This window comes from Microcaecilia unicolor, chromosome 7 (genome assembly GCF_901765095.1).
Source record: "Microcaecilia unicolor chromosome 7, aMicUni1.1, whole genome shotgun sequence".
NCBI lineage: Eukaryota > Metazoa > Chordata > Amphibia > Gymnophiona > Siphonopidae > Microcaecilia > Microcaecilia unicolor.
In genome coordinates this window covers 219,897,527-219,911,517 of record NC_044037.1, presented here as the reverse complement: position 1 = coordinate 219,911,517, position 13,991 = coordinate 219,897,527, and the positions used below count along the sequence as shown (strand labels likewise).

The 13,991-nt window shown below is 50.1% G+C and overlaps 1 protein-coding gene across 1 annotated transcript in view; it reads left to right on the top strand.

Moving 5' to 3' along the window:
• AGPS (alkylglycerone phosphate synthase) overlaps positions 1–13,991 on the top strand; it is a 531,881-nt gene that overhangs the window by 273,224 nt on the left and 244,666 nt on the right. The window contains exon 11 of the mRNA XM_030208991.1: positions 9,769–9,896. Coding sequence (XP_030064851.1) covers positions 9,769–9,896 — 128 coding nt within the window. The remainder of the gene's footprint in view (positions 1–9,768; positions 9,897–13,991) is intronic.

Below are 13,991 nucleotides of genomic sequence, written 5' to 3'. Positions count from 1 at the left end.
CTCCTGACAGCAAGCCTCCAGCATTCCCTTCCCTCTCACTGTCCCGCCCTTGCATAAACACGTAATGACGTCAGAGGAGGGCGGAACAGTGATTGGGAAGGGAACGCTGGAGGCGAGCTGACATCAGGGTGTTACGAACGGAGCGGAAGCCAGCCAGCCAGAGAACGTTCAGGTACAAATCGCTGGACATGGAGGGGAGGAGAGAATCGTGGGACATTGAGGGGAGGGCAGGGCAGAGGAGAATTGATGGATATAGATGGGAGAAGAGAATCGCAGGACATGGATGGGAGGGCAGGGAAGAGGAAAATCGCTGGACATGTGGGACATGGGAGGGGAGGGAAGAATCGCTGGACATGGAGGGGGAGGGTAGGGGAAGAGAGAAAAAAAAACACACGAGAGCCTTCCTAGGGCCCGTTTCATTGTTGACAAAACGGGCTTGGTTCCACTAGTATATATATACATTTTAAAAAGAGTAATTTTATAACCAAGTAGGATACATCACTGCTACCTTGCAAGCTTTTGAACCCTATCTGGTGTCCTCTGTTTCTGTCCTGAGGGGAGGAAAATGGTCCTAAGATGATCACCCAAGCCTTACTTGAAAAGGCACAAAACTTGAAAGCAATCTGATTTAAATTTGTTTTCATAAGAAGTGCTCTTTACAAAAAAAGGCTTGTGGAGGCAATTCTATAAAAGATGCTTAAAGTTAGGTGCCCAAAATCTAGTGCTAAGTTAGTATTCTACACCAGCCAATTTGTATGATTACTAGCTTAAGTCAGTGAGGTGCCTAAATATAAGCACGGTCACTTAGGCTTGCTTTGTGACAGGTGTTGATGAGCACGCCTAAATGCAACAGTTAGTGAAGATAAAACTGAATTTTTAGTTCTGCACAATGAATAAAACAACGTGTATCCTAAGTACGATAATGGCATTTTCTCTACTTAATCTCTTTATATGGCATTAAACTTGGGGAAGCTGAAGAAAATAACATAGTTTATTAAAAAAAAAAAAGGGTATCTTAAACAGTGTTCCTGGAACTTGAGTCCTCTGAGCTGTGAAGCTGCAAGCAGTGACACAATACATTACAGTTCTGCTCATTCTTTTCAGACATTATGCACAAGTCTGACTCTGTTTATGAGTGCCTTGAGGCGATAAGCCTTGTTGCTCTATGTAAGCCGGGTACTGAAGTAATTTCTTTATCTGAAGCAGCTTAGCACATAGTAATGTTGGTCTTTACAGCTTAGCTGCCTTTTTTTTGTTTTAATTATTTAAGTAATTTTTAGATTACATACTCCAGAAAAAATTCTTGATATAGAAACAATAGAGAACTAAATAAAAAATGAATGATGAATTATTAATACAGGGAAACCATAACAAGTTCTATCATATTTATTTATTAATTAGGATTTATTTACCGCCTTTTTGAAGTAATTCACTCAAGGCAACATACAGTAAGAATAGGTCAAACATAAGCAAAAGACAATTACAGCAGTAAAAATATTCAAATAATACAAAATATGGCATAGTATATATACTATTTACAATGTCAACACAATAAATAATAAAACATTTTAATAAACAGCATAGGGTTTAAGCAAAGATTGAACATATAGATAGGTAAGAGGAGTTAGAAAATAAAGGGACTAATTTGAGGAAAGTTGCACATGAGGTTAGAGAGGTGATTAAATATTAGCTAGGGTTGGATTGGATAAACATGTCTTGCTATAGTATGTGCAGTGCCACTTCTTGTATGTGTTTCTGACTAGCAGGGTAGATATAACAAATGACTCCCATTTATCTATGCTTATTTGTATTTATCTCTATTAAATGTTTGTTAGGATTTCTTAGAGACTTGGGGTTTTACAGCTGTTAATTATTTTGTTTAACTTGTGCTAAATAAACCATTGTACTTTATGGACTTTTCATAGTCAGTATTCTTTACCATTAGATAAGAAGGTTGTAATAAGCCAGGGCCAGGTATTCGTCTTAGCCATCCCCTACATCTATACTATTTGGCTACCTTTCTTTTCTCCGAGGACAAGCAGGCTGCTTGTTCTCACTGATGGGTGACGTCCACGGCAGCCCCTCCAATCGGAATCTTCACTAGCAAAGTCCTTTGCTAGCCCTCGCGCGCCCGCGCGCACCGCGCATGCGCGGCCGTCTTCCCGCCCGAAACCAGCTCGAGCCGGCCAGTCTTCTTTCGTCCGCACTCGGTACGGTTGTGTTTTCGCCGTGTCGAGCCCCGGAAAGTCGACCTCGCGCGTCCTTTTTCGACGTGTTTTTTCTTTGGAAAATCTTTAAAAACTGTTTGGGAAGTGCTCCGGAAGCCCTCTCGGGTTTCGTTTGCCCCTTCCCGTATTTTTCAGATTTTGCCCCGGTAAGTTTTCTTTCGTCGTCGGGGTAGGCCTCTTTTCGGCCTCGGTCGAGATTTTTCTCCCTTAAAGTTTTGGTGCTCACTTTCGTCATTTCGGATTTTGATTTCGCCGGCATGATTTTTCCGCCCATGACATCGAAGCCTTCCAGCGGCTTCAAGAAGTGCACCCAGTGCGCCCGGGTAATCTCGCTCACTGATAGGCACTCGTCGTGTCTTCAGTGTCTGGGGGCCGAGCACCGTCCTCAGAACTGTAGTCTGTGTTACCTGTTACAAAGGCGGACTCAGGTAGCGAGATTGGCCCAGTGGAACGTTTTGTTCTCGGGCTCTTCGTCGGCATCGGCACCGGGGGCATCGAGTGCATCGACGTCGTCAGCGTCCAGACCTTCTTCCTCGGCTGCTAGTGTATCGGGTGCATCGAGGCATCGAGTCTCTGCATCGGCGCTGAGGCATCGGGCGACTGCATCGACGTCGGTGGTACCGGGACCTCGTCTGCTGATGTCGTCGGACGGTGGTGCATCGTCTGGAGTGCAGGTGAGGGCTGTCCATTCCCCTGCTGGTGGCGGTGAGCCTTCGGGTGGGTCTCCCCCTACCCTGAGGGCTCCTGCGGTACAGCCCCCCCGAGATCGACCTCCTTCGGCCTCGGCCCCGAGGAAGCGACGGCTGGATTCTACGTCCTCCTCGTCGGTGCCGGGGAGCTCCGGTGACATGCTTCGGAAGAAGTCGAAGAAGCATCGACACCGGTCTCCTCCCCGCGTCGGCACCGAGAGCTCTGGGTCGCCGAGGGAGTCGGCACCCAGCAGGCATCGGTACCAAGAGGACCGCTCACCCTCTGTTCAGGAGGTGTCGATGCGCTCCACTCTGGACAGCCCGGAACAGCCTCCACGCCCGGAACAGGTTCTGACGTCGACGCCTGCATCGACCTCTCTGCCTTTCTCTGCAGCCGCTCTGAACGAGAGCCTCCGGGCCGTTCTCCCAGAGATCCTGGGAGAGCTGTTGCGCCCTACCCCTCCGGTACCGGCGGTGCTTGCGCCTCCGGTACCGTCGAGCGCGGCGCCGGCTGGCCCATCGCCCGGGGTGAGGTCCCCGACGTCGGTACCCGCGTGCGGTGCCGACTGCGGCCACCTCCCAGGAGGGCTCCCCGACTACGTCGGCGGAGGGAGCTTCGCCGATGCGGGCGAGGGAGTCTACCTCTCGACGCCCCCATCGTGGACGTGGCTCCACGGAGTCGAGTCGGGCACGGTTGCAGACACAGGTCCGTGAACTTGTGTCTGACACCGAGGGTGAGGCCTCGTGGGAAGAGGAAGAAGACCCCAGATATTTCTCTGACGAGGAGTCTGAGGGTCTTCCTTCCGATCCCACTCCCTCTCCTGAAAGACAGCTTTCTCCTCCTGAGAGTCTGTCTTTCGCTTCCTTTGTCCGGGAGATGTCTACGGCCATCCCCTTCCCGGTGGTTGTGGAGGACGAGCCCAGGGCTGAAATGTTTGAGCTCCTGGACTATCCTTCTCCACCTAAGGAAGCGTCCACTGTTCCCTTGCACCATGTCCTAAAAAAGACATTGCTTGCGAACTGGACCAAGCCACTAAGTAATCCCCACATTCCCAAGAAGATCGAGTCCCAGTACCGGATCCATGGGGACCCAGAGCTGATGCGCACCCAGTTGCCTCATGACTCTGGAGTTGTGGATCTAGCCCTAAAGAAGGCTAAGAGTTCTAGGGAGCATGCTTCGGCGCCCCCGGGCAAAGACTCTAGAACCTTAGACTCCTTTGGGAGGAAGGCCTACCATTCTTCTATGCTCGTGGCCAAAATCCAGTCTTACCAGCTCTACACGAGCATACACATGCGGAACAATGTGCGGCAGTTGGCGGGCTTGGTTGATGCGCTCCCCCCCTGAGCAAGCCAAGCCTTTCAGGAGGTGGTCAGGCAGCTGAAGGCGTGCAGAAAATTCCTGGCCAGAGGGGTGTATGACACCTTTGATGTTGCGTCCAGGGCCGCTGCTCAAGGTGTGGTGATGCGCAGGCTCTCATGGCTGCGTGCCTCCGACCTGGAGAATAGACTCCAGCAGCGGATTGCGGACTCGCCTTGCCGTGCGGACAATATTTTTGGAGAGAAGGTCGAGCAGGTGGTAGAGCATCTCCACCAGCGGGATACCGCATTCGACAAGTTCTCCCGCCGGCAGCCTTCAGCATCTACCTCCACAGGTAGAAGATTTTTCGGGGGAAGGAAGACTGGTCCCTACTCTTCTGGCAAGCGTAGGTACAATCCTCCTTCTCGACAGCCTGTGGCCCAGGCTAAGCCCCAGCGCGCTCGCTCTCGTCAGCAGCGTGCGACTCAGCAAGGCCCCTCGGCTCCCCAGCAAAAGCAAGGGACGGGCTTTTGACTGGCTCCAGCAGAGCATAGCCGACATCCAAGTGTCAGTGCCGGGCGACCTGCCGGTCGGGGGGAGGTTGAAAGTTTTTCACCAAAGGTGGCCTCTCATAACCTCCGATCAGTGGGTTCTCCAAATAGTCCGGCAAGGATACACCCTCAATTTGGCCTCAAAACCTCCAAATTGTCCACCGGGAGCTCAGTCTTACAGCTTCCAGCACAAGCAGGTACTTGCAGAGGAACTCTCCGCCCTTCTCAGCGCCAATGCGGTCGAGCCCGTGCCATCCGGGCAAGAAGGGCTGGGATTCTATTCCAGGTACTTCCTTGTGGAAAAGAAAACAGGGGGGATGCGTCCCATCCTAGACCTAAGGGCCCTGAACAAATATCTGGTCAAAGAAAAGTTCAGGATGCTTTCCCTGGGCACCCTACTTCCCATGATTCAGGAAAACGATTGGCTATGCTCTCTGGACTTGAAGGATGCCTACACACACATCCCGATACTGCCAGCTCACAGACAGTATCTGCGATTTCAGCTGGACACACGTCACTTCCAGTACTGTGTGCTACCCTTTGGGCTCGCCTCTGCGCCCAGGGTGTTCACAAAGTGCTTGGCTGTAGTAGCAGCAGCACTTCGCAGGCTGGGGGTGCACGTGTTCCCATATCTCGACGATTGGCTGGTGAAGAACACGTCCGAGGCAGGAGCCCTGCAGTCCATGCAGATGACTATTCGCCTCCTGGAGCTACTGGGGTTTGTGATAAATTATCCAAAGTCCCATCTTCTCCCAGTGCAGAGACTCGAATTCATAGGAGCTCTGCTGGATTCTCGGACGGCTCGCGCCTATCTCCCAGAGGCGAGGGCCAACAACTTGTTGTCCCTCGTCTCGCGGGTACGAGCGTCCCAGCAGATCACAGCTCGGCAGATGTTGAGATTGCTGGGCCATATGACCTCCACAGTTCATGTGACTCCCATGGCCCGCCTTCACATGAGATCTGCTCAATGGACCCTAGCTTCCCAGTGGTTTCAGGCTGCTGGGGATCTAGAAGACGTGATCCACCTGTCCACGAGTTTTCTCAAATCCCTGTATTGGTGGACGATTTGGTCCAATTTGACTCTGGGACGTCCTTTCCAAATTCCTCAGCCACAAAAAGTGCTGACCACGGATGCGTCTCTCCTGGGCTGGGGAGCTCATGTCGATGGGCTTCACACCCAAGGAAGCTGGTCCCTCCAGGAACGCGATCTACAGATCAATCTCCTGGAGTTGCGAGCGATCTGGAACGCTCTGAAGGCTTTCAGAGATCGGCTGTCCCACCAAATTATCCAAATTCAGACAGACAACCAGGTTGCCATGTACTACGTCAACAAGCAGGGGGGCACCGGATCTCGCCCCCTGTGTCAGGAAGCCGTCAGCATGTGGCTCTGGGCTTGCCGTCACGGCATGGTGCTCCAAGCCACATATCTGGCAGGCGTAAACAACAGTCTGGCCGACAGACTGAGCAGGATTATGCAACCTCACGAGTGGTCGCTCAACTCCCGAGTGGTGCGCCAGATCTTCCAAGCGTGGGGCACCCCCTTGGTGGATCTCTTCGCATCTCGAGCAAACCACAAAGTCCCTCAGTTCTGTTCCAGGCTTCAGGCCCACGGCAGACTGGCATCGGATGCCTTCCTCCTGGATAGGGGGGAGGGGCTGCTGTATGCTTATCCTCCCATTCCTCTGGTGGGGAAAACTTTGTTGAAACTCAAGCAAGACCGAGGCACCATGATTCTGATTGCTCCTTTTTGGCCGCGTCAGATCTGGTTCCCTCTTCTTCTGGAGTTATCCTCCGAAGAACCGTGGAGATTGGAGTGTTTTCCGACCCTCATCACGCAGGACGAAGGGGCTCTTCTGCATCCCAGCCTCCGGTCCCTGGCTCTCACGGCCTGGATGTTGAGAGCGTAGACTTTGCCTCTTTGGGTCTGTCAGAGGGTGTCTCACGCATCTTGCTTGCTTCCAGGAAAGAGTCCACTAAGAGGAGTTACTTCTTTTTATGGAGGAGGTTTGCCGTATGGTGTGACAGCAAGGCCCTAGATCCTCGCTCTTGTCCTACACAGACCCTGCTTGAATACCTTCTGCACTTGTCTGAGTCTGGTCTCAAGACCAACTCTGTAAGGGTTCACCTTAGTGCAATCAGTGCATACCATTACCGTGTGGAAGGTAAGCCGATCTCAGGACAGCCTTTAGTTGTTCGCTTCATGAGAGGTTTGCTTTTGTCAAAGCCCCCTGTCAAGCCTCCTACAGTGTCATGGGATCTCAATGTCGTTCTCACCCAGCTGATGAAACCTCCTTTTGAGCCACTGAATTCCTGCCATCTGAAGTACTTGACCTGGAAGGTCATTTTCTTGGTGGCAGTTACTTCAGCTCGTAGAGTCAGTGAGCTTCAGGCCCTGGTAGCCCAGGCCCCTTACACAAAATTTCATCATAACAGAGTAGTCCTCCGCACTCACCCTAAGTTCTTGCCAAAGGTTGTGTCGGAGTTCCATCTGAACCAGTCAATTGTCTTGCCAACATTCTTTCCCCGTCCTCATTCCTGCCCTGCTGAACGTCAGCTGCACACATTGGACTGCAAGAGAGCATTGGCCTTCTATCTGGAGCGGACACAGCCCAACAGACAGTCCGCCCAATTGTTTGTTTCTTTTGATCCCAATAGGAGGGGAGTGGCTGTGGGGAAACGCACCATATCCAATTGGCTAGCAGATTGCATTTCCTTCACTTACGCCCAGGCGGGGCTGGCTCTTGAGGGTCATGTCACGGCTCATAATGTTAGAGCCATGGCTGCGTCGGTAGCCCACTTGAAGTCAGCCTCCATTGAAGAAATTTGCAAAGCTGCGACGTGGTCATCTGTCCACACATTCACATCTCATTACTGCCTGCAGCAGGATTCCCGACGCGACAGTCGGTTCGGGCAGTCAGTTCTTCAGAACCTGTTTGGGCTTTAGGATCCAACTCCACCCCCCGAGGGCCCTGTTTGTTCTGTTCCAGGCTGCACTCTCAGTTAGTTGGTAAATTTTTTAGGTCAATCTCAGTTATGTTCTCGCCGTTGCGAGGCCCAATTGACCATGGTTGTTGTTTTGAGTGAGCCTGGGGGCTAGGGATACCCCATCAGTGAGAACAAGCAGCCTGCTTGTCCTCGGAGAAAGCGAATGCTACATACCTGTAGAAGGTATTCTCCGAGGACAGCAGGCTGATTGTTCTCACAAACCCGCCCGCCTCCCCTTTGGAGTTGTGTCTTCCCTTGTATCTCTTTTGCTACATATGAGACTGGCCGGCTCGAGCCGGTTTCGGGCGGGAAGACGGCCGCGCATGCGCGGTGCGCGCGGGTGCGCGAGGGCTAGCAAAGGACTTTGCTAGTGAAGATTCCGATTGGAGGGGCTGCCGTGGACGTCACCCATCAGTGAGAACAATCAGCCTGCTTGTCCTCGGAGAATACCTTCTACAGGTATGTAGCATTCGCTTTCTACACAAAAGTGTGATCTACGTTATGCCTACACCCTCTAAACTAGTTGCACCTCCTTTAGCAGCAATAATTGTAGCCAGATGCTTCCCATAATTTGGAATCAGTCTTTCACATACCTCAAGGCCCCACTTCCATGCCAGCAATAGCAGCAGAACCCAAGGGAGAGCAGTAAGCAATGCCACTTTTAAGGATTTACAAAGGCAGTTCTGCCTACCTGACTCTTTGTGTCCAATGGCTTCAACTGAGCTGTGCTGTTCGACAAGTCCCTAATTTCTCTTCTGTTCTCTGAACCCAACCCTTTTTGATATATTTATCACGTTCCTTATCTATTTCTTGTCATGTGGCCTCACAATTATACAAAGCTCAAGTTAGGAAAGAGCGGTATACTTGAATATAAACCCCCTGACTTACACTCGAGTTATGTTTTCACCCCTTTTTGGGGGGAAAACTGTTAACTCGACTTTTACTCAGATAGGCTTATATTTGAGTATATACGGTATATATTTGCATGAATACTGTTTGTCATTTATTGGTTTTCAGCATGAATTGCATTTTTCTTCATAGTTGTTTTGCAGTGAGGTCCAAGTATTGGCTCACTGATATATAATGCAAATTTATTAATTTATTTTAGAATTTATTTACAGGTAAACATTGTAAAAAAAAACTTGTTTAGGAAGTGTTGCCCAACAATGCAGTGGACCCCACTTCTAAGATTAAAGACTAGAACAGTAGCTTGTGGCAAGCTTTTTGAGAATAGGCAAGATTGTATTTTGCAGAAAAGACCTTTGAAGTAGTGGACAGAATTATTTTTTTTATAAAATGCCACTGTATACATACAGACTTATTGAAATGAACCTTCCTTTCTTGAAACTCCATATGAAATGTAGTTCATTTGTTCTTCCTGTTGTAATCTTGTGGTGTCTTTTGTGCAATTGTATATCTTTAGCTTTTTATGAATTTATGTTTATAATGTGCTTCTAGGTGAAATCATCTATTTCTTAGAGAATTTATTTTAGGGGAAAGAATGGAATAATGATTTTGAGGATCACAGTAATAGTAATAATGATAATACTAAAAAGTTCAAATGTTTATAACAAGACAGAGTGAAACACTCCTAATTATCAAGGTAAGCTTTTGCTTAAGTGTCTCAGCTTAAAAGTATGCTTCAGAGTTAACTGGTAAGAGCATTTTTATCTAGGGTCCGCTGATGAAACTAGCATAAAAACTTTGGGCCCCTTTTACAAGCTTTGGCAATGCGTGTTTTTGATGCGTACCGCTGCCCCCTTTTACTGCAGTGGGTAAAAGGGAAGTATTTCTTTTCTGCAGGAAATGGCTGTGCAGCAAGTAAAGCTGCTGTGGTAGCCCGGTGGTAGATCCTTTTTAGTGAGCGGTATGCCCACGTTAGGCTTACCTCAACTTTCTAAAAGGGGCCGTTTGTTGCTTTTATATTGTTCCTCTGAGTAGTACAGTATTAACATGCTTTTGTGTGTGTGTGTGTGTGTGTGTGTGTGTGTGTGTATATTTTTTTTTCCCCTTGAAAGGAACCCTTGGAGTGGTTACAGAAGTTACAATTAAAATACGACCGGTTCCTGAATATCAGAAGTATGGCTCAGTAGTGTTTCCCAACTTCGAGCAAGGTGTGGCTTGTTTAAGGGAAATAGCAAGACAGGTAAGGCTGGACTTCATTTACAGATTTTGGTTATCTTAACATAACTCCTTAGTGTGACTTGAAAGGAAGTAGTCTCTAGAGCAGGGCTTCCCAAACTGTGGGTTGGGACTCCATTTGGGGTCGCAGCCTGGGTGGGGTCTCCATAGGTACATCTTAATTCTGTACTTTTGAGGGGTCGCACAGTATTATTTGGCCTTTATCATAAGGTCACTGTCACAAAAAGATTGACAAGTTCTGCTCTAGAGTCACAATGAGTACTGTGATAATGAAATAATCTTGGCAACAACATTTCACTATGATTGAAAATTGAGCATAATTACCATAAGCTTAAAATAAAACAACCATACTGTGTTCTCTTAATGTTTATCTACCCACATGCAGTTAGAAAATTGTATTTTATTTTTGAAAATCGTAAAACTGCCATTAAAACCTAGTCCATCTAAAAGGAATGAGCTATCAGAAAACTAATGACTTGTTTCTTTTGAACGTGTGACACATTGTAAAGTGCATGCTGCAGTCATAACATAGAAGAACATCCTCTGCTATTAAGTTCCCCATTTCCCTTTCTTGTCTCCGCTAGAAGCCATGAGAATGGCAAGCACTGGCAGAATATACCACTGCTGCTGCAGCCACTGCCTCCCAGGTCCCAGAAGTGCCATGTGCTGTTGGATGGGGAACAGTGCGTCATGAGCTCTACTACTACTACTACTACTACTATTTAGCATTTCTATAGCGCTACAAAGCATGCGCAGCGCTGCACAAAAATAGAAGAAAGACAGTCCCTGCTCAAAGAGCTTACAAGCTCCTGCTGCTGTTCCCTCCTGTGTCCTATGGCTTTTATGCATAGTTGCACATGTGTACCTAAAATTAAATATTCATTTCCTTGTCATCAGGCAGATGCAGCCATTACAGATGGGTTGTGTCCATCAACCAGCAGAGGGAGATAGAGAGCACACTTTTTCAGTGCCTCATACCAGCTTGCTCCACTGTCTCTCTTCAGTATTCTCTATCTCCCCTAGCAGAGTGGCTGCAGCTTCTTCGAGCTCCATCTAAAATCTGCCTGGAGGTTGCTCCTGTGCTTTTGCCAGTTGTTAGCAGGGGTGTTGGAGGCTATAGCAGCTTCACTTTAAAGGCACATAGGTTCACCCTTTCCCTGCCTTACCCATACCTCCGTGGATGTGGACACATTGCTTAGCTTTCCCTGTCCTTCCCCACCAACAGTGGATGCAGGCACATAGGTTCGCCCTTTCCCTGCCTTTCCCACTCACCTGAGCCTCCGGAGTTCTATTTACCTCTGCTTTCCTCACAGCGTTAAAAAAAAAAAAAAAAAGGAACAGAGGTTTTTCCTTGCCTTTTTCTGTGGGACCGGAGCTGTGATACTCGGTCCAGTGAGGTAAGAGTGTTTTTTGACTCCTCCGGGGTGGGCCCGCGATTGGGGCGATTTTGGCGCGAACCGGCATTTTAAATTTTACCACCGTTTTCGGCGATGGCTGCGGAGACAGTAAAGCGCTGTTCCAAGTGTGGCAAGCGCAGATCAGCAGCGGGGCTCTGTAAATCGTGCTGTACAGACATTAGAGCCAGCCCGAGCATGGCAAGCGACGATTCTTCGTGCTCTGAGCTGGCAGCGGACGCCATTTTGAATTTACCACATGGCGCGACCTCCGCTGAGATGGAGAGTCCTGAGCCCGGGGGGAGGCCTCGGAGTGAGGCTGATATGGGAGCTACTAGCCCCGGCAGAGATCCGGGTGCCCAGGGTGAGTTTTTCTCCCCTGATTTTGTCTTATTAATGCATAAAGCATACATACTTAAAAGAGCTCTCCCACAAAACCCGGCACGGGCCTCTTCTAATGCCCCCCCCCCCCCCCCCCCCCCCCCCGGTGGATTCTAGCCTAGGTATGCCCTCTGAGGCATTATTCCCTGATAATTGGCAGAATATGAAGCGCAGAAGGGCTCATTCCCCTTCAGAGAGTGCTGCACCTCCTTTTTCCCCCCCTCCCGTGGTCGGGCTGCGAGGATTCGGAGTACTCTGGCAGGCCTTCATGGTCTGAGGAGCCAGAGTCTGGTGCAGAAGTGACTCAGGATCTGGACAATCCCTCGGCGGTGAGGATTTTCCACTGTGATGAGCTGCCAGTGCTTATTTCTGATGCCCTGCAGGCTCTCTCTATTGAGGACCCTGCCAGTGGCACAGCCTCCTCTGTGAATCCTAGGATGGTTAGTACCAAAAAGCCTGCTCGAGCCTTTCCTTTGCATGACTCCATCCAAGAGCTTATTTCGGCTCAATGGGCTAACCCCGAGGGACCTTTGAAAGTTTCCAGGGCTATGGGGCAATTATACCCTCTGAGTGAGGAGCACATGGCTCGCTTTGCTATGCCTAAAGTGGATGCCCTAGTCACAGCTGTGACAAGAGAACTACCCTCCCTGTTGAAGGAGGTTTTGCCCTGAAGGATATTCAAGACCGTAGACTGGAATCAGCACTTAAACGGTCATTTGAAATTGCAGGTCTCGCTATTCGGGCGTCTGCATGCAGTTGTTATGCTGCTAGAGCCTGCCTGGCTTGGTTGCGACAGGCAGTGGAACAGCCTGGTGATGGAGCGGAGCCCTTTTCAGATGTGGCTCCGCGGATGGAGTTGGCCTTGTCCTTTCTTGCTGACGCCCTTTATGATATTGTCAGAGCTTCGGCTAAACACATGGCAGTAGCAGTGGCGGCTCGCCGTCTTCTTTGTCTACGGCATTGGGCGGCGGACATGGCCTCTAAGCAAAGGTGGGTGAAGTTGCCCTTTCAAGGCCTTCTCCTGTTTGGTGAGGAGTTGGAGAAAATTGTGAAGGGCCTGGGTGAGGCTAAACCCCAGCGCTTGCCTGAAGATAGGCCTCGGCCTTCCTCTAAGGGTGCGGCGGTCCACTCCTCTTACAGACCTCGCTTCCGTGAAGCTCGAAGGTACCGCCCGGGGCGTTCTGCTGGGTTCACTTCTCGTGCCCGTTTTCAGCAGAGGAACTCCTTTCGCTCGGACAAACGTTCCACAGCCACTGGCTCAAGGCCTGGAGTTCAGGGGCGACCCTCTCAATGATGGTGCGCCGGCCCTCTCCTCGAGTCCTGTCATCGGAGGACGTCTTTCCCTCTTTGCCGAGGAGTGGGCCAACATTTCCTCAGATCAGTGGGTGTTGGACCTGATCAGAGACGGTTACAGAATAGAATTCGACGCCCCTGTAAGAGACGTGTTTGTGGAGTCCCGATGCGGTTCTGCTGCCAAACGGGCGGCGGTAGAGGAGACTTTACAAGGTCTGATTCAGATAGGGGCCGTGTCCCCGGTACCTCCCGCCGAACACGGCTGCTGCCGCTGCTCCATCTACTTTGTGGTGCCACGAAAAGGAGGGTCTTTTCGCCCTATTCTGGACTTAAAAGAATTAAACAAGTCCCTGAGAGTGCGGCATTTTCACATGGAAACCCTGCGCTCCGTCATTGCGGCGGTACAGCCAGGAGAGTTTCTCATGTCTCTGGACCTGAAAGAAGCTTACTTGCACATTCCAATTTGGCCCCCGCACCGGAAGTTTCTGAGGTTTGCGGTGTTGGGAAAGCATTTCCAGTTCCGGGCCTTGCCTTTTGGCCTCACCACAGCTCCCCACACCTTTTCAAAGGTTATGGTGGTAGTAGCTGCCTTTCTAAGGCGAGAGGGTATTCGGGTTTACCCGTACCTGGACGACTGGCTCATTCAAGCAAACTCTGCTGCAGAGAGTCAGCATGTAACAGCCCAGAGTGGTCTCAGTACTTCAATCTCTGGGCTGGGTCGTCAATTTGGCCAAACGTCACCTGACCCCCTCGCAGTCTCTAGAATATTTGGGGGCCAGGTTCGACACAGCCTCGAGGTATGTGTACCTACCCGAGCAAAGGCGGTGCAAGCTTCAGAATCAGGTCCATCTGCTCCTGAGGATGCCCCGCCCGCGAGCTTGGGACATTGTCCAGCTGCTTGGATCGACGGCCACCATGGAACTGGTGCCCTGGGCGAGAGCGCACCTGAGACCTCTACAGTATGCTGTACTCCAAAGATGGTCTCCAGTATCTCAGGATTACCAATGCAGACTCTCTTGGCTCCCTGCGGC